This window comes from Centroberyx gerrardi, chromosome 22, assembly GCF_048128805.1.
Source record: "Centroberyx gerrardi isolate f3 chromosome 22, fCenGer3.hap1.cur.20231027, whole genome shotgun sequence".
Classification (NCBI taxonomy): Eukaryota; Metazoa; Chordata; class Actinopteri; order Beryciformes; family Berycidae; genus Centroberyx; species Centroberyx gerrardi.
Window position 1 is genome coordinate 2,002,920 of NC_136018.1, and position 21,421 is coordinate 2,024,340.

General features: G+C 41.4%; 1 protein-coding gene across 2 annotated transcripts in view; it reads right to left on the reverse strand.

Moving 5' to 3' along the window:
* fars2 (phenylalanyl-tRNA synthetase 2, mitochondrial) overlaps positions 1-21,421 on the reverse strand; it is a 184,394-nt gene that overhangs the window by 70,185 nt on the left and 92,788 nt on the right. For both annotated transcript variants that reach the window (XR_013507939.1, XM_078291357.1), the window contains exon 8: positions 6,865-7,025. Coding sequence is in view for 1 of the 2 variants with exons in the window: in XM_078291357.1 (XP_078147483.1) it covers positions 6,865-7,025 (161 nt within the window). In the remaining variant the exon portion in view is untranslated. The remainder of the gene's footprint in view (positions 1-6,864; positions 7,026-21,421) is intronic.

Genomic DNA, 21,421 nt, shown 5'->3' on the forward strand with positions numbered 1-21,421 from the left:
TTTCCTTACCTCCTTTCCTTACCTCCTCTCTCAAACTTTCCTCTCTTACTTCCTTTGTTTCTCTTTTCTTACTCTCTTTCCTTCCCTCCTTCCTTCCTTCCTTCCCTATATTCTCAAACCTTCCTTTCGTTTAGTTATTTCTCTTCCTTCTCTCTTTCCTTGCTTCCATTCTTTCATTGTTTCTTTCCTTCCTCCCTTTCTCAATCTTTCCTTTCTTCCTTCCTTTCTCTTTTCTTCCCTTCCTTCCAATGATCCTATCCTTCAGTCCTTCCTTCCTTCCTTCCCTTCTCTTTCTTTGTTACTTTCCTTCCTTTGTCAAACTTTCCTTCCTTCCTTCCTTTATTTCTCTTTTCTTTCTCTTTCCTTCCTTCTTGCATCCTTTCTTTTTTCTTCCTTTTTTTCCTTCCTCCCTTTCTCAAACTTTCCTCTCTTACTTCCTTTGTTTCTCTTTTCTTACTATTTCCTTCCCTCCTTCCTTCCTTCCTTCCCTATATTCTCAAACCTTCCTTTCGTTTAGTTATTTCTCTTCCTTCTCTCTTTCCTTGCTTTCGTTGTTTCTTTCTTCCTTCCTTTCCTTCTTTCTTTCCTTCCTCCCTTTCTCAATCTTTCCTTTCTTCCTTCCTTTCTCTTTTCTTCCCTTCCTTCCAATGATCCTATCCTTCAGTCCTTCCTTCCTTCCTTCTCTTCTCTTTCTTTGTTACTTTCCTTCCTTCCTTTGTCAAACTTTCCTTCCTTCCTTCCTTTATTTCTCTTTTCTTTCTCTTTCCTTCCTTCTCGCATCCTTTCTTTTTTCTTCCTTTGTTACTTTCCTTCCTTTCTCAAACTTTCCTCTCTTACTTCGTTTGTTTCTCTTTTCTTTCTCTCTTTCCTTCCCTCCTTCCTTCCTTCCCTATATTCTCAAACCTTCCTTTCGTTTAGTTATTTCTCTTCCTTCTCTCTTTCCTTGCTTCCATTCTTTCATTGTTTCTTTCCTTCCTCCCTTTCTCAATCTTTCCTTTCTTCCTTCATTTATTTCTCTTCTCTTCCCTTCCTTCTAACGATCCTATCCTTCAGTCCTTCCTTCCCTTCTCTTTCTTTGTTACTTTCCTTCCTTCCTTTGTCAAACTTTCCTTTCTTCCTTCCTTTATTTCTCTTTCCTTCCTTCTCGCATCCTTTCTTTTTTCTTCCTTTTTTTCCTTCCTCCCTTTCTCAATCTTTACTTTCTTCCTTCCTTTATTTCTCTTTTCTTTCCTTCCTTCCATGGATCCTATCCTTCCATCCTTCCCTTCTTTTTTTGTTACTTTCCTTCCTTTCTCAAACTTTCCTCTCTTACTTCCTTTGTTTCTCTTTTATTACTCTCTTTCCTTCCTTCCCTATATTCTCAAACTTTCCTTTCTCTCTCAAACTGTCATTTCTTCCTTCCTTTATTCATCTTTTCTTTATCTCTTTCCTCCCTTCCAGCTTCTCACTTCCTTTCCTTCCTCCCTTTCTCAAACTTTCCTTTCTCTCTTTCTTTCCTTCCAGCATCTTTCTTTGTTTCTTTCCTTATTCATTTCCTTCTCTTTTTTCTCAAACTGTCCTTTCTTCCTTTTCTTTATTTCTCTATTCTTTGTCTTTCCCTCCTTCCAATGGCCCTATCTTCCCTTCTTTACTTCCTTCCTTTCAGCATCTTTCTTTGCTTCTTTCCTTCTCTGTCTTTCTTCCTTTCATTTTCAAATTTTCCTTTCTTCCTAGTTATTTCTCTCCTTCTCTCTTTCCTTTCTTCCTTCTTTTCCTTCTTCCTTTCTCTCTCAAACTTTAATTTATTCCTTTGTTTATCTTTTCTTTATCTCTTTCCTTCCTTCCAGCTTCTTCCTTTCTTTACTTCCTCTCTTTCTCAATCTTTCCTTTCCTCAGTTTATTTCTGTTTTTCTTTCCTTCCTTCTTTCTAGCATCCTTTCTTCCCTCTTTTCTGTCTTTCCCTCCCTCCTTCCTACATCCTTCCTCTCATCCTTTCTCTTCTCTATCCTTCATATCTTTATATCTTTCTTTCTGTTTCTTTCATTCTTTACATCAACTCTCATTCCTTCCTTCCTTTCTTTGCTTCTTGGTTTCCTTCATTTTCAATTTATCCTCGGTGTTCCTCCCTTCCTTTCTTTCTGTCTTTTCTTCCATCTGTGATCCATCCATCCTCCCTCCCTTTCTACGTCCTTTCTTTCCTTCTCTTCTAGTTATTTACTTTCTTCCTGCCAACTACCCTTCCTTCCTCTCTGTCTCTTTTCTTTCTTTCCATACAAACTTTCCTCTTTTTATCATCCTTCCTTCCAACTCTCCTTCCTTCCTTCATCTGTCCTTTCTTCCTCTATCACTCCCTCCCTCCTTTCTACAACCTTCTTCCTCCAGCTTTCTTCCTCTTCATCCTGCCCTTCGTTCTCTCTCTCATTCTCTTCTTCTCTGTCTGTCTGCCCTCTACCACTCACTTTAAATGTGCTGCATTTAGTAAGAAGAGAGATGACACACACACACACGCACACACACACACACACACACACACACACACACACACACACACACACACACACTTACACCTTCTAGCAGGGACAAAGTAACCGCTGTTTGAACCTGCACGCACCATGCTGTGTGTCAGTGTGTGTGTGTGTGTGTGTGTGTGTGTGTGTGTGTGCGTGTGTGTGTGTGTGTGTGTGTGTGTGTGTGTGTGTGTGTGTGTTGTGTGCGTGTGTGTGTGTGTGTGTGCTGCAGCAGTGGGGTCAGAGGAAGTGACTTGTGCCGGCTGATGTGAGCCCCCACTGTCAAAATGTTTTATACATGAGGTTAAGAGCCTAGAACGAACACACACACACACACACACACACACACACAGAGGATAAAAGACTACAGGAGAGAGGGTGAAAGGAGAGTAAAGGACGGTAAGAAGAAAGGAGGTGGAGAAGAAAGAGCGGCAGCTACTAAACGGGTGACATTTTACATTTCTGAGCATTTGGCTGACGGTTTTATGCAGAAGGACTTCAGCGCTTTTTATACTGCAGTGAAAATATCGTCTCTGCACTAAACTGACGCTACTGGATGCATATTTGGGGTCTCTGAAGGTGTCGTGTACCTGCCCAAAAATCTAAACTTTGCATCAAGTTTAGGTGGAGTTGTACACTCTGTCGATGCCAAACACGCGTCAAACAGCGTCAGTTTACATGCAGATGCTGTTTTCATTAAAGTATAAAATGTGCTTAATGCAACGTCACGTAACATAAGATAACATAGTTTAACACGGCGTATGGAAGGAAGGAAAGGAAGGAAAAGAGAAATAACGAAAGGAAGAGAGGAAAGTGAGAACATAACGGCCTAAAACAGCATTTTGTAACATATCGTCAGCAGTTACTGGAAAAAAGTCAGAAATGACACATTATGGCGACCTTACACCAAACGACTTTCCAAGCGATTTCACTGTCGCAGACAAATTTCCAATGTCGGAATAAAATCATGAGAGTTTTGCTAGAGTTGTGGCGCGCTCCCGTCATCTCGATCGTTTGGTGTGAGGTCAGAAAACTCAGTCTGAGCTGTCTTAAGTCAGACTTTTTCTCGTCTTGACGTTCCGCTAAAATCAAACATGTTTAATATTATCGGAAGTCTTTAGTCTTGGCTCATGCAAATAGTGGTGTCAGACTTCAGTCTTTTCAAAGTCTTTTCAAAGTTTTCTAGTGTATGGTAGGCAGTCTTTGCAAAATCTTATAGTCTGTGACTAAAAACTCAGTGACTTATGACACATTGTCTTTAGATGTGAGCTGGATGTGAGAGGGTGTCAGACTTTAGTCTTTTCAAAGTCTTTTCAAAGTCTTCTAGTGTATGGTAGGCATTACTCTTTACTTTTCTTAAAAGTAAGGAATTACTTTTTACTCACTTATTACTCCCCGAGAAGAGTAATTAAATTTCTTTTGCGTTCCACCCTAAAACGATTGTGCTATTCTTACTTGCGTTCATTGGATCAATCAATAAATCTTGTGGAGCGAAGCCACATTACCAGCAGAAGAATCTAAATAATGACAGACACTGAATCTGTCTGTAAGGTTTTTAATAAAGACAGAGCTGCAGATTTAAATTCAGACTTCCCCAGTTGCAGGATAGGAAATTACAGCTTTTTGATCATTTTGACTGTTGGTGTTAAGCTAGTTTATTCTACCAGCCACTTTGGCAGGTAAGCAACCATCTTTTGGAGGTCCTACTTTATTCTAAAAAAGTTGGCTGGTAAAAGACTGCCGAGTTTTGCAGTGAACCAGCCATGGTGGCCAATGATTAAAAAAAGGCTCAGAAAACACTCCAAGAGGCATAAAAGAAACACAAAGCATCTTATAATATGTGATGTGGCGCCTGACTGATGCCTGCTGGGACACTTTTCTTCTGGTTTTCTGCCTCAGCAGCATATTAAATATTCGTCAGTAAGGCAATACGCTGCCAGAGCAGCTGATGTAAGAGGTCAATTTGTCAAGTGTGGACAAATCGATGGAAACATAAGTGGTTCACATGAGGAGGTGGGCAAGCATGCACATGTACACACACACACACACACACACACACACACACACACACACACACACTACTTTCTCAGAACATATTTTTACATTCTCTGCCTTTAGCCGACTCTCCTACTGAGAAACACTTACATTGAATGCAAACTAGGTGGGTCAAAATAAACGTCCTCCAACAAAACACTAAATCCCAACCTGCTCACCCACTGTCAGTCCTTCTGGATAAAATCATCAGCTAAATACTGTAAATTTACAACGTCAATACAATTACACCGTTCAAATAATTAAAATCTATCCCCAAACACCAGCTGCATACAATGAATTCACCAAACATTAGGACTTCCTCCCTCAGGGTTTCCACCATGTAAAGTTTTTTGGCTTGTTAATGTTGTTTGTTTAAAGGGGAACAGTCTGGATCCCGCTCCAGTTGGGATGAAAACCATCTAATGCAATAAATATGTCAAACAAGTTGTAAAATACATTCTGGTATGTTTCTGGAAAGTGACCCATCTGTAAAATTCCCTGATATTCCCTCACTTCTCCAGAGAATGGAAAATTAATGGGTATTGATACTGTAGGCTACTATAACCATAGTAGGACCAATGGCTTTAGAGTTGTGTCACAAATCTCTCATCAACCACTTCTGTCTCCATGATGGAGGAACATGTAGAACTGTGTGTTAGTTAATAAAGTGTAAATCTGTAGAACTGTGTGTTAGTTAATAAAGTGTAAATCTGTAGAACTGTGTGTTAGTTAATAAAGTGTAAATCTGTAGAACTGTGTGTTAGTTAATAAAGTGTAAATCTGTATCAAGCAGCTAGAAGCAGAGAGCAGCTGAGTCAGCTTGTTGTGGTGTGGCTGTAGATCCATTCAGTAACGTTCTCAGTAAAAGTGAATAGTGTGATAAGGTGGATTTGGTTACTGTGACACAGTAAACTGTCTTGTCTTTAGCCCTAGTCTCTACTCCAAAACACTCTGAGTTGTAGCTTGAGAAGAGTCAGCTCAGTTAACCTGAACAAACTGTTAGCTAGCTAACTAGCAAAGACACTGATGTTCATGTTAACATGCTAATGCTAGCTGCTACTAGCTACGTTAGCTAGTGTGCTAATCAGATGTGTTAACAACAAGACAGTGATGTTAGCTGACCAGATACTATGGTTAGCTAGCTAACAAGCTGACATTATCTAAACACTAAATCAATCAGATGGATCAGTGATGAAATGATCAGTTCAGTCAGAAACAGACAGAAATTAACCGTCTGTTCAATTCTGTTGAGACGACAGAAACACAGTCAGCTGTTCACAGAGCTGAGGACCTCCAACATGGCCGCCAGAGGGTGTGTTACGTTACCTGGAAGCCTCTATACGTATACAGCTCAGTACTGATACTGCACCACAGCCATAGCCGACTTGCTGAATGTACCGGTGAGACTGAAACCAAATAAACTGCCACCAGTACGAACACAGTGTCCTCCTTACTGTTACTGCAGCAAGCAAACCAATTTTGTTTGCAAATGACTCTGATGAATCCTTACACGCTTGTATACACACACACACACACACACACACACACACGGTTTGCAGGAGGTTGATGGAGGGAGATTGAAGTGTTTGAAGCTAGAGGTTACTGAGTGTAAATGTTCAGGTTGGCTACTCAGTCAAGCAGAGAGACAAATGGATGACTGAACACATGGAATAATAAGTAGGAACATGAGGCTGAATACCAATAGATGGACTAGTGACGGAGGAGGAGAGAGGAGGGGAGAGATGACGCTAAAGGAAAGGAAAGGAAAGGAGAGGAGGAGAGGAGAGGAGAGGAGAGAAGAGGAGAGATGACGTAAAGGAAAGGAAAGGAAAGGAGAGGAGGAGAGGAGAGGAGAGGAGAGATGATGTAAAGGAAAGGAAAGGAGAGGAGAGAAGAGGAGAGATGACGTAAAGGAAAGGAAAGGAAAGGAGAGGAGGAGAGGAGAGGAGAGATGACGTAAAGGAAAGGAAAGGAAAGGAGAGGAGGAGAGGAGAGGAGAGGAGAGATGACGTAAAGGAAAGGAAAGGAAAGGAAAGGAGAGGAGGAGAGGAGAGGAGAGAAGAGGAGAGATGACGTAAAGGAAAGGAGAGGAGAGGAGAGGAGAGGAGGAGAGGAGAGGAGAGGAGAGGAGGAAAAGAGGAAAGCAGAGAAAGAAAACAGTAGGATTCTATCGAAGGAAGGGTAAAGTGTACAGTGTGTGTGTGTGTATGCTTGTCTCTTATACTATATATGTGTGTGTGTGTGTGTGTGTGTTCCTACCTGGATGGTGACAGGCTGGTGAATGTTTGGCAGTGTGTAGTGTGTGTGTGTGTGTGTGTGTGTGTGTGTGTGTGTGTGTTGCTACCTGGAAGGTGACAGCCTGGTGGATGTCTGGCAGTCTGAACTGTTTGAGGAAGCGGTCGTCCTGACTCCAGAACAGCCGGATGTCTGGGATGCTGTACAGAACCATGGCCAGTCTCTCCAGCCCGAGTCCGAAGGCCCAGCCCAGCTTATGCCCCGCCCCCGCTGTGGACACACACACACACACACACACACACACAGAGAGAGAAAGAGAAAGAGAAATTTCAATCCGGTTTTAGGATGCGATCACACCTACAGTTTGCTTTCACTGGTCCGAACCATGGTTGAAAAGTTTACTAGGTAACATTTTTGTATTTGGTCGGTTTAGGTTCACAATGCCCGAATACAAGCGAACCAGGACTTGTAAACAAAAGTCACATGACTCGCAAGTAGCTTGTTTATTGGACAGAGTTCGAACGGTATTGTTCTCACCTGTCCACATGAACCAGACTAAAGGAGGAAGCGGCACCTTAGAGCCCTGCTCAGCACGGAAACAGCCTTCTGAAGAGTTTTAAATGATCTGCTTTTAGCCGCTGATTCTGGGAAATCTTCTGGGAAATCTTCTTGAACGGAGTGTAACATTCGACACGGTTGACCGCTCACTTTCGTTGGACCGTCTGAAACCCTGCGTCAGCGTCTTGTGTTCTGCTCTACACTGCTTTTCATCCTACTTATCTGATAAAACCTTCTCTGTAACTACTGGAACTTCCAGGTCGGCTTCCAGCCAGGCTACCTGTGGAGTTCCACAGGGCTCCATCTTGGGCCCCATCTTATTTTATATTTATATGCTTCTGTTGGGGCAGATAATTAGAAAGCATAATAGCAGTTTCCATTTTTATGCTGATGATACCCAGTTATACTTTAACACAATTGCTTATATGACATTCAAAGTTGGATGTCCCTCAGTTTTTACAACTGAATACTGATAAATCAGAATCAGAAATCATGATTATTTATTGGTCCTCTCTCAGTCAGTCCTGATATCCACGGCCACCTTGGTTCACAAACGTCTCCTCTAACTGCAGAAACCTTGGTGTGATTTTTACTGTGGTTCAGTCCTGCTTCTTTCAACTTAGGAAACTTTCAAAAATTCGCATTTTTATCTTCTAATCACCTAGAAACCGTTGTACATGTTTTTATCTCCTCACGTCTCGACCACTGTGACTCACTTTACTCCTGCCTCAGTCATATCCAAGTTGCAATTAGTCCAAAATGCTGCAGCCAGACTTCTTACAGGGACAAAAAAAAGAGTCAACACATCTCACATATATTAGCTTCTCTTCACCGGCTACCAATCAATTTCAGATAACTTTTAAGGCTCACCCAGGGCCGGCTTCCTCATATATTTCTGAGCGTTTAATCCCTTATGAGCCCGAGCGCAGCCTGAGATCCCCAGACAGGGGCCTGTTGGTTGTTCCTCAATCTACAATGAAAACAAAAGGTGATGGAGCTTTTCCCATCAGGCCCCTAGACTGTGAAATGTCCTGCTAGCCAACTCCTTCCTTTAAATTGCTTTTAAAAACACACGTTTAGGCTTGCTTCTACCTGAATTATGGAGACTTCCTGTTCTTCAAATTGCTCCTCTTGTTTTACTTTTACTCTCAATGTGAGTGATGTTTTTTTTTATATATTTCAATGGCTTGTATTCTCTCTTTTTATTGTCTTATCCTATGTGAAGCACTTTGCAACTTTGATTTGAAAAGTTACAAAGTTCATCCAAACAACAAGAACGTGGCAGACCAACAGTATACAACAATGTACAAAGCAAAACTACGAGTTAAAGCGAGATATGTATAAAACCAAATACAGTTAAAACATAACAGAGAAAATCAGACTGTTTTCTCCACAGACACAGAAACAAGAACAAGTGGAGGTTTTGTTTTATGAATCAAACGGTTATCGGCACATCCTGTCGAGCCCGACGCCGGGAGAGACGCCCTGGAGAGCAGGAGCTGTCACCGCCAAACAAACACATGGCTGGGAAAATAAGTCACATATTCCAACTTGCTAAGGTGCGCTTGGTTTCCCGCGCCAGACGCTGAGAAAGCACCAAAAATGAACAGTCATTTGAGGTAAATATGAGCTAAACCAAGCGCACACTGTGTCTGCTCCACATAATCTGTCATCGGTCTGACTATAAATTTCCTGCTGTGAAATGCCGCTGCAAACACAATTTAGTCAGGTAGGTACTGAGAGTGTGTGTGTGTGTGCGTTCGAGTGTGTGTGTGTGTGTGTGTGTGTGAGTGTCGACAGGTAGCAGGTGTTGCTGTTACTTAAGTGGACACACTATATTATTCAACACTTCAACTTAATGCCGTCAATAAATCTATACAACCTTATCAGGCCGCCTCCCACTCACCGACGACATCACACACACACACACACACACACACACACACACTCTGTGCACTCGTTGCTGACACACTGACTTTTTCCCACTTTTGACGCACACACACACACACACACACATAAACACTGTTATTTCTTGATACTTTATTGATCGCCCAAGAGGGAAATTCTCTCTTCCGCTCTCTCCTTGCTCTGCCAGGTCAGCCGGTGAATGCGATGCCCTAAAGACAGGCAGGAGTGAAGCATCTTGCTCAAGGACACCGCGGCAGGCCGGGCTGCACAGGGGATCGAACCCGAACCAGAACCCTCCGGCTGGGGGACGACCTTGTAGCTGCAGAGGTGCGTGTGGGCGGAGCAACATGTAAACAACACGTATTAAAAAAAAGAGTTTTCATGGGTGTTTTAGTCGAGTTTAAACGCCATTTTAAAACCTTAAAGTGGTAATCTTAAAATTTAGTCTCCATCTTTGTCCCTCAGCCTCACTGTGGTGTTTCTGCACTGCTCTTCCCACAGATCACCTGTCAATCAAACAGTGTGGGCGGAGCTTGGGATTTTCTGTTGGATAATGCAATATCATCATATCATATTATTACCATTAATTAACCAATATTGACCGACATTTATTGCTTCATAAGGGGTGCAACATATTTTTAACTTATGATATAATAATAGTATTGAATAATAATGTAATAACTCATAAGAATAAGAACGTAATAACTTGAGTTGTTATATTAGTAATTAGTAATAGAATATTTTTGAAGTAATAATTTCCAGGTAATGTAATAATGTGATAGAACAGGTTTTATTACATCAACCCATTTGGATGGATTTGATTTGATGATATTCTGACACGTTATTACATTACCTGTTAGTTAATCCATCATCAGTTTCTACACGGCTCCCTGTGAAGTTCGCCTGATGAAATCATTTTGTCAGTGAAAAAGACTTGAAACAAAAAATTATGTAGTTTTAACAGAGCGATCGATAACGCTGTCTAATCTGTTTCATCTCAGTTTGAGCCACGGGAGCCGGCGCTGAACTCCGCTCTGAATTTACAGCAACATAAATACATTACAGATTAAGTTTGATCCTGCTGGGACCGACTTAAAATCTAAACGCGTCCATCAGTGTGTTTTCCTCTTGCAGTTTGCTCTGATAAACAGCTGAGCGGAGCTGGCACAGTGAAACAAAGTGAAACAAAGTGAAACAGAGAGAAACAGAGTGAAACAGAGAGATCTGGGCCTGTTGAACCTCATTAATTATGTAAAAGCCGTCCGCCTGAATGCGGGGTGAAGATGCCCTGCAGCGCTGACCGGAGACCAGCCTCTCCGCCTCTCTGCCTAACCTCAGATACCAGTGGGGGGAAACACTGCTGACTCCAGATCAGTGTCTGGGGGCAATGAGGCAAATCTCTAAAATGCTTTTTAACCACAGAGGAAGAAAAAAGCTCAGCATTCAGTGTCTATAAACTATAGAGCATCCAGTCTGCAAAACAGTCATTTTTTAAAGTCAAAACAGTCAAAAAGTTACCCGCTAATCTTTAAAAAGTACCAGAATTTGTCTTAATTTTATGCTGTGAATCATTTTGTAAGAGTCAGCGTCAAGGTTTTTAAATGCTAGATGTCTCAATTTGGAACGAGACTCTCCAGTCGCTCCGAGGCAGGTCGAAGCAAAGGGCAAACGCTCGGCGGAATAAAGGATTATGGGTAATCCCGGGGTTTCAGCCTCTTTCCGGCCCGGGACCCAGATGAGAGCGATGCAGCGTCTCACGCGGGGATTCGGGGCTAATTGAGACACGCCCGCGCTCCTGTGATGTCGGTCCCTCCGGAAACAAGGGAGCGCGACCTCTGCTCGGGCCGTGACCCGCAGTTTAAGCAACACTGAGTCAGAGGGTCGGGATAAACGGAAAGTCGGCGAGCACGTCGGACGTCTGGGGGTTTCGATTCGCCGTTTAACTTTTAAATGAGTCGTTTCTGGAAGTGGATTTTGTTCAGAATTGAAACGCCGAAGAACTTTTGGCAGGAAGAAGCCGGATCCTCTGCTGAGGAATCAGTGAGGAGGAGAGCGGTCAGGTTTGCAAATGAAGTGCAGTTCCTTCTGACATTTTGGACTGAACCCATTTAAAGTGGATTGACCCAAGCCTGACAGAATAAGAGGGGGTCTGGGGCGGGGGGGTCACAGCTCTGGACAGCTGGTCTGTAACTGTCCTGCAGAGACAAACAGGTTATGGTTACACTTATTTCAGTGCGATTTTTATAATATGATCATGCCAGGATGCAGTTACTGGCTGGTCTGGATGTTGCTGGCACTGTCATCTAATAAGGCAGACTGTCTCACATTGTGAAACACAGTAGTCTACATAGTCTGGATGCCAGTAACGGTGCCATCACACCTGAAAAGTTGGTTTTCTTTGGTCCGAACTAGGGATGCACCGATACCGATATCCGTATTGGTGCCGATACCAGGCTAATATGGAATATCGGTTCCGGAGATTTTACCCAAGACTAAAATCTGATACCCAAAGCCACGAGTAACATGTAAAAAATAAAAGCAAACTGTCTTGATTTTATGCATTTGTGGCACATAGAAGCCTGTATTTCTCAAATGGTGGAAAAACAATTTCGTCCATTGACCCCAAACTAAGGAAGTAAGCCTGCACTGTTCAGTAGAAGTAACGGATCGGATCGGTACTCAGTATCGGCCGATACTTAAACTTTCATACTCGTAATCGGTATCGGCATTGAAAAAGTGGCATCAGTGCATCCCTAGTCCGAACCAGAGTGGAAAAGTTTCCTTTCCATTTGGCTCGTTTAGGTTCACTCTCCAATTACAAGTGACCCGGGGCTCATCTGGTCTGCTAACCGCTAACTAGAGTGTAGCTGTGTAGTGTTAGCCTGCTAGTTAGCGTGTTAGCTTTAGCTTTGAGTGTTGGTGATGTTGGAGGAACGCTACCTCTGCTGTAGTTCATTTTTTCACAGGTTAGCCAAGCATTAGCTTTTTACAAAAAATCAATTAAATTTATGCTTTAAAACTCATAAAAGCAGTGCTGATTTGTGAAGGTTATCTCATAACAAAATGTAGATCATAAACACAGAGATGAAGCTAAGTCAAGCTCTACAATTTTGAACACAATCAATTGTCATGATGGCAAAAACTAGGAAAACAAGAGTTGATAATGGTTGAAAATAACCAGAATTATGCTTTAAGGATGCGAGGAACTCTGCTGCGGTCAGTATCGCAAGTTAACAAACGGGTTTTATTTCGAAATCGAGGAAAATTGAATCAAGATAATTATTGATATCGTCTAGCACCCATCCAGGTGTTGAACCCATCCAGGTTATATCAGAGATACTCTAGATACTACCAGTGGTCGCACTGTGTACAGAGCATTATGGACAAACGACCAACTGTGTGACTGTGGATACAACACAGCACACTGAGGCGAGAGAGGGGAAAAAAGATTTCTATATTAGCATTTTTACATAAAAACTCTGAAATAATTAGCTGCAGCTTTCTGGCCACAGGCTGCTGTCTGTTCAGACTAATACTGAGAGGTCAGTGGGGGGGGGGAGGGGGAGTATTCTGGAGGTTTTTCAAAAATATTTGTGCGTGGGGGCATTCAAATGGCTCTGTGTTAATGGACACACACACACACACACACACACACACACACACACACACACACACACACACACAACAAACACTCGGAACACAGAGCGAGAAAGAATTACCTGGTTTGATTGGAATGCTTCTGCTTATTATGATGATGTGTAACCTCCCTGCCCTGCCAAGAGGTGTGTGTGTGTGTGTGTGTGTGTGTGTGTGTGTGTGTGAGACTTCCTCGTTTACATCCTGGTCTCGTCGGCTCCGGTCCAATCACCAGTCGGGGAATGTGGTTTCTATGCTAATGAGCGCGGGGTCGCGGGGTCAGGAGAGATGAGGGAACACGCCGGAATAAATCTGCACTTCATGATAACGCACCATCAATCAGCTGCGACCCTTCTTCCTCCTCCTCCTTCGCTTTCTCCTCCTCCTCCTTCGCTTCCTCCTCCTCCTCCTCCCCTTCCCCTCCTTCTCCTCTTCCTCCTCCTCCTCATCTTCATCCTCCTTCTCTTCCTCCCCTTCCCCTCTTCTTCCTGCTCTCTCTCCTCCTTCTCTTCATTTTCCTCCTCTTCCTCCTCTTTCTCCCTCTCTTCCTCCTCCTCCTACTCTTCCTCTTCTACCTCCTTCTTCTCTTTCTCCTCCTCTTCCTACTCTTCCTCCTCCTTCTCTCTGCCCTTTCTTCTCCTCCTTTTGTCTTCTCTCGTTTCGTCTCCTCTCTTCCTCCTCCTGTCTCCTCTTCTATCTTTCCCTCCTCTCTTTTCGGGTTTTCTAAATTTTCCTCTCACTCCACCCCTCTCCTTTCCTTCCATCTCCTCCTCTTCTTTCTTTCATCTTTCCTCTGTTTCCTCCACCGTTTTCCTGTCTCCTCTCCTCTCCCATTTTTTCCCCTCCTTGTTTCTTTTTCAATAATATTCCATCGTCTTCCTCCTCCACTCCTTTCCTTTCTTCTCCTCCTCTCCTCTCTACAAACTCATCCCTTTTTTCTTCTTTTCTCTCACCATCTCACCTTTGTCCTCTCCTGGCCTTCCTTCTCTTGTCTCCTCTTCCCCTCTTTCCTGTTCTGTTCCTCCCTCGCTTTTCCCTCCTCTCTTTTCTTATTTTTTAAAATGTTCTTTCCTTTTCCTTCACACTACCTCTTCTCTTCAATCTCTTCTCCCATTTTTCTCTCCACCATTTTTCCCCTCCTCATTTCCTTTACAGTCATTTTTCCTTTCCTTTCATTCTTCCTCTCCTTTCTCCATCTTCTCCTCCCCTCCTCTCTTCTTCCTCATCCCATCTTCCTCTGTTACAAAATGTATTTTTTTTGTCGTCTATACTTTCCTCTCCCACCACCTCACCTCCCTTCCTCTCCTCTCCTCTCTTCTGTCTCTATTCCTACTAATTACATCTGCCATGAATATATTCATGACTGCATTATTAGAGGCTGTGCAGCAGCGGTTGTGGTTTTAAACCGCAGCATCATGATTAAGTGTAATGATTTCACAGGGAGTCGTGACAGAAAACAGCGCTCAGAATCAGACAGGGCGACTGCAGCTTTCTGCAACATAAACTGCATCAGACTTTTTAATGCAAGTTCAAATAAAATTTCACACCAATTTCACCCCAGAAATAAGCGTAACAGTAAAAAAAAAAGCATCCAGTGTGTGTCAGTGCAGCTGGGGAGATCTCTCACTGGAAAGTGAGAGAGTGCGTTGAGAAAAAGTTTAATTTTTGAAATATCTGAAATTCAAGTCAAGCCAAGCCAAGTTTGTTTATATTATTTATACATATAAATTCAATACTACCGTATCCAAGACCTTTCAAGGCCTTGAGTTTTTCCTGGAGATGAACCAATATGTTTTTTTCAGGCCAATACAGATATCCGATATACATTTCTTTTGTACGACTGGAATGGTCTATAAACCGGAGATGTAGAGGTGTAGGATTGGTCTATAAAGTGGAGATAAAGGGGTGTGGTCTGGTCTATAAAGTGGAGATAAAGGGGTGCAGGATTGGTCAATAAAATGGAGATAAAGAGGTGTAGGATTGGTCTATAAACTGGAGATAAAGGGGTCTAGGACTGGTCCATAAACACAATATTGGGGTGTAGGAATGGTCTATAAACTGGAGATAAAGGGATGTAGAACTGGTTTATAAACTGGAGATAAAGAGGTGCAGGACTGGTCTATAAACAGGAGATGTGAGGTTGTAGGAATGATCTATATACTGGAGATATGGTCTATAAACCGGAGATAAAGGGTTGTAGGAATGGTCCATAAACTGAAGATATGGTCTATAAACCGGAGATATGGCCAATAAATGAGATAAAGGGGTTAGGACTGGTCTATAAACTGGAGATATGGCCAATAAATGAGATAAAGGGGTTAGGGCTGGTCTATAAACTGAGATACAGGGTTCAGATTCCTTCACAGCCTTGTGGGCCGACACCAGAGTTTTTTAAGTCGATGTGAACATGTATTCTTCAGACTCAGAGCGTCGCAGAGTCTCCAGATCAGAGGCTCCAGTCTGGATCATCTCATCACAGCTCAGCTCACTGTGAGGCTCTGTACATCAGCAAGAGCCGCAGGCAAATCTACTGTCACTGAGGCTAATGTAGTGCTTTCAAAGGGAGCCAATCCTACACACACACACACACACACTCAGACGCAGGCACACACACTCAGACGCAGGCACACACACTCATCTGATGTACGCCAGTCTGACGTACAAGCAGCCGAGATGAAAGACGCAGATGAAAAGCTTGACTGACGCTTGAGAGCCATTGAGCATGTCTGAGTGTGTGTGTGTGTGTGTGTGTGGGTGCGTATGTCCGTATGAGCATGTCTAAGCATGTATATATGCGTGTGTGTGTGTGTGTGCATGCGTCAGGAAGCAGAGTGCCATCGAACTCGGTCGCGGCGGGGCGAAGACGTCAGCCAAAACAGATTGCACGACACACAGTGAGAATAGATGGTCCAAGAGCAAACATCACTGTGTGTGTGTGTGTGTGTGTGTGTGTGTGTGTGGTGTGTGTGTGTTTGTGTGTGTTGAGACCACCCCCTGCCCTCCCTCTCTTACTCACAGCTCTGCAATGCCAGGCCCCCTCCGTCAGCCAATCAGGAAAGCTTAGAAGTGGGGGGTTCGCTGTGTGTGTGGGTGTGTAGGAGTGTGTGTGTGTGTGTGTGTGTGTGTGTGTGTGTAGCGGTATATCCGTCTGTCGATGACATCATCGTTCGTGACGGTGCCTGGTGATCACATGACTTGACGGCAGCAGTGATTCCTCTCTCTTCATGTATAGTCTAATGTCTACATGTACTGTATGTATGTATATTATATGTGTAGACATTAGAGTGTCTACATGTTCACATACACAGTATAATCTACTGTGTGTAAAGTAATATGTACAGTCTACTGTGTATATGTATAGTAATATGTACAGTCTATTGTGTATATGTATAGTAATATGAACAGTCTACTGTGTATATGTATAGTAATATGAACAGTCTACTGTGTATATGTATAGTAATATGAACAGTCTACTGTGTATATGTATAGTAATATGTAAAGTCTACTGTGTATATGTAAAGTATTATGTATAGTGTACCGTCTAATATGTATAGTCTAGTGTGTATATGTAAAGTCATATGTATAGTTAGTGTGTATATGTAAAGTCATATGTATAGTTAGTGTGTAGATGTAAAGTCACATGTATAGTTTATAGTGTATATGTAAAGAAATATGTATAGTTACTATGTATATGTAAAATAATATGTATAGTATATAGTGTATATGTAAAGAAATATGTATAGTGTACTGTCTATATGTAAAGCAATATGTATAGAGTACTGTGTATAATATCTAAAGTAATATGTATAGTCTACTGTGTATATGTAAAGTAATATGTATAGTCTAGTGTGTATATGTAAAGTCATATGTATAGTTAGTGTGTATATGTAAAGTCATATGTATAGTATATAGTGTATATGTAAAGTAATATGTATAGTCTACTGTGTATGTGTAAAGTAATATATATATTCTAGTGTGTATATGTAAAGTAACATCTATAGTCTAGTGTGTATGTGTAAAGTAATATATATATTCTAGTGTGTATATGTAAAGTAACATGTATATTCTAGTGTGTATATGTAAAGTAACATGTATATTCTAGTGTGTATATGTAAAGTAATATATATATTCTAGTGTGTATATGTAAAGTAATATATATATTCTAGTGTGTATATGTAAAGTAACATCTATAGTCTAGTGTGTATGTGTAAAGTAATATATATATTCTAGTGTGTATATGTAAAGTAACATGTATATTCTAGTGTGTATATGTAAAGTAACATGTATATTCTAGTGTGTATATGTAAAGTAATATATATATTCTAGTGTGTATATGTAAAGTAATATGTATATTCTAGTGTGTATGTGTAAAGTAATATATATATTCTAGTGTGTATGTGTAAAGTAACATGTATATTCTAGTGTGTATGTGTAAAGTAACATGTATATTCTAGTGTGTATATGTAAAGTAATATATATATTCTAGTGTGTATATGTAAAGTAATATATATATTCTAGTGTGTATGTGTAAAGTAACATGTATATTCTAGTGTGTATATGTAAAGTAATATATATATTCTAGTGTGTATATGCAAAGTAATATATATATTCTAGTGTGTATATGTAAAGTAATATGTATAGTCTAGTGTGTATGTGTAAAGTAATATATATATTCTAGTGTGTATGTGTAAAGTAATATGTATAGTCTAGTGTGTATGTGTAAAGTAACATGTATATTCTAGTGTGTATATGTAAAGTAATATATATATTCTAGTGTGTATATGTAAAGTAATATATATATTCTAGTGTGTATATGTAAAGTAATATGTATAGTCTAGTGCAGGGGTCTCAAACTCAATTTACCTGGGGGCCGCTGGAGGCAGAGTCTGGGTGAGGCTGGGCCGCATCAGGTATTCCACAAGAAAAGCTTTGTTAAAAAAAATCCAATCTTCTCAAATGTCTTTATTTTTATTTTTTTAACACAAAATAAGATTTAAACGTCTTTATTAACAGTTCTTTAACCTCAATGGGTTCTTCTGAATATGAATTGTCCTGAACATGAATGGAACATTGAAGAACATGAACTGTTCTTCTGAACATGGCTTTTCCGCTTTTTGAACGTCATTTCCGCTTCTTTTTCCTGTGACAGCAGCACGGCGGTCGGCGGATAATAGCCCGGTAGCAGTCTCCTTTGTTTTTGCGCTCGATGTTCATGTCTTTCATGATGACATGAACACCATGGCATTTGTAGATGGTAGAAAGTACCGGGATAGCGAGCGCAAAAAGGCGACTGTTCCCGGAGTGTTATCCGCCGTGCTGTTGTTACAGGAAAAAGAAGCGGAAATTACACCGTGCTGTTGTTGTTGTTGTAAACGTAGTCATAGAAACAAAAAAAAACAAATGACATCATATAGAAATATATGTAGTGTTCATCGTGTGAGGCAATGCAAATAGCGCGATGCAAATAAAAAATAATGACCCACAAATAACAGTGCGACCCTATAATTGGTCCGGGTTACCGGGGACTGTTATCGCCGACGGACAGGTGTCGCTATGTGACTGCAGACTACATTAGGCTACATTGAGTTCCTTACTTTTCTTTTATCCCGCCGCGTACGCATCACTTTGATTTATTTTGTCAGAGAGAGACATATATACGTATAATGTCCCGCTGGGCAGCAACTTAAAAAACTTTTTTTTGGAAGTGTTGTGAACGCAGCGCGCTGGGACGAATGTCCGCGTGTGCCCAATAGAAACGAGGCAGCCAGCCAGGCACGGAAGAAAACTCTCCATGGCAACGCTGCTGTAACTTTCACTCATTGAGAAATGTTTCTCTGCTTGCATCAAGCCCGGTCGATGTCCCACCCCCGAGAGCCATATACCCCACCGTGATTGGTAGGTTCGTTCAGCTCCGCACACAATACTGTGAAGTGCCATCCATATAAAACTTGCGGGCCGCACTAACATTAAACTTTCATATTAAGGTGGGGGCCACAAAATATCGTCTCGCGGGCCGCAATTGGCCCGCGGGCCGCGAGTTTGAGACCCATGGTCTAGTGTGTATGTGTAAAGTAATATATATATTCTAGTGTGTATATGTAAAGTAATATGTATAGTCTACTCTCTAATCGTAAAGTAATACAGTACATTTTAAATTTAAAGTTTGAATGATGCAGTTTGAGTTTCTCTCTTCTTCGTCTGTTCAGTCATGGTAGCTATCGCTGCTCATGCTAACTACCCAGTTCTTCTTCTTCTGTTGATTCCAAACAAACAGGAAACGTAAAACGCATCACTTCCTGTGCGGCAGAGGGAAAGAGCGACCAGACACCGGCTGGTTAGAACAGACAGAGGAAGAGATTTCATCAGCTGGATGTAGGTTGGATCACTGTTGAGTTAGAGCAGTTAGAGAGATTTATTTATATGAAAATGTGGATTATTTAAGTAATTCTGGCTGTGATGTTATTTCATATTCATCTGTTTCATTCATTCATTTCATTTCATCCTTTTCCTCTCACAAAACCTCTTTCACTGTCTTCTCTCACTCTAATCTCTGCTCTCTCTCTCGTTATTCATTCAGTTCATATCTTCCCTCGTTTTCTCACAACCTCTCTCTCTCTCTCTCTCTCTCTCTCAGCCAATTCTCTCCCTTCTCTCTCGCCCCGGCATTCAATCACTCGCTCTCCCTCCTCTCTCAATTAGATTTTTGTCCTTCTCTCCTCTCTCTCTCTTCCTCTATCACTTCTCTTTTCCGCACCTCCCCTCTCTCTATCACCGTCTATCGCATTTCTCACTTCCCCACCTCTCCTCTTTCCCCTCGTTTAGATTTTTCTACCGCTCCACTTTCTTTTATCGCTCTTTTCCCTCTCCTCCTCTCCTCTTTATTTCCTTCTCCTCCGCTCTCTGCATCACCTACACTTTTCTTTCTCATCTCTCCATCACTCTTTCCCATCTTACCTCTCCTCTATCTCCTTCCCTTCATTTCCAACCTCTCCTCTCCTTTCCTTTCCTCCGTCTCCTCATCACTCTTCTCTCCTCCTCTCCTCCCGGCTCATCTATCCTCCTCACCTCATCTACTTCTCCTCCGCATTTCCACCATCACTCCTTTTGTCTCTTTTCATTCGACCTGCACTCGTTCATCCCCAGCTCTCTGCTTCACGCCGCAGTCCATCATCCTCCTCTTTCCTCCTCCTTCCATCCATCCATCCATCCATCCATCCATCCATCCATCCTCTTCACCCTGCTGATTTTCCTGCCTGTTTTTTGGTTTTAATTGTTCAGTTCTTCCCTTTGTTTCTTCTCCTCCTTTTTTCTAATACTCGTCAGTATTGATACCAGCTATCAGTTTCAATGAGTTAGTAGAACCAGCAGTTAGTATTAGCATCAGTAACAATATTAGCAGTAGCATCAGTATCGATATCAATTAGTATCAGTATTAGTCTTAGTATTGGTGATAGTAACACTAATACTAGTACTGATATTGTTACTATCAGTATGAGTATTAGTATCAGTATCAGCAGTAGTATTAGTGTTACTATCAGTATGAGTATTAGTATCAGCAGTAGTATTAGTGTTACTATCAGTATGAGTATTAGTGTCAGTATCAGCAGTAGTATTAGTGTTACTATCAGTATGAGTATTAGTATCAGTATCAGCAGTAGTATTAGTGTTACTATCAGTATGAGTATTAGTATCAGCAGTAGTATTAGTGTTACTATCAGTATGAGTATTAGTATCAGTATCAGTAGTCGTATTAGTGTTACTATCAGTGTTACAATTAGTGTTATTATCAGTATCAGTAGTATTATTATCATTATTATTGATATCAATAGTCATATTAGTGTTTTTTATCAGTGTCACTCTTAGCATTATTATCAGTATCAGTATTAGTGTTATGATCAATGTCAGTATTAGCATTAGTTATCAGTATCAGTCAGTATTAGTAATTAGCATTATTATCAGTGTCAGTAGTAGTACTAGCATTATTATCAGTATCAATATTAATGTTATTATCAGTACCAGTACTAGTATTAGTGTTATTATCAGTATCAGTATTAGTGCTATTATCAGTAGTAGTATTAGTGTTATTATCAGTATCAGTATTAGTATTAGCATTATTATCAGTATAAGTATCAGTATTAGTGTTATTATCAGTATCAGTAGTAGTATAGTGTTATTACCACTGTCATCATTAGGATTTGCAGTAGTATTTAGTACTGAGTATTAGTGGCATCATAGTAATTACATCACTCTCAGTTTCAGACAGCCAGCTCCATGTCGGACCGGTCGGGTCACCAGCCTGCGAGGCTCGTCTTAACCGGCCACATCTCAGCCACAGAGACTCATCCGTCACCATTAGCGCTGCTAAATGGAGTATTGGCAGCTCGCACTACTCTCCCAACAATATGATTTATAGACGGACACGCTCGCTGGCAGCTCTCCGGGACGGAAACACGGCCGGGACGCAACACGGGAGTCAGATCGGTCGAAAAACGGGGAAATGGGCCTATATTTCTTCAACGTCGATACTCACAGTGACAGCCGGCTGTAGAATTGTTGTAATTTTC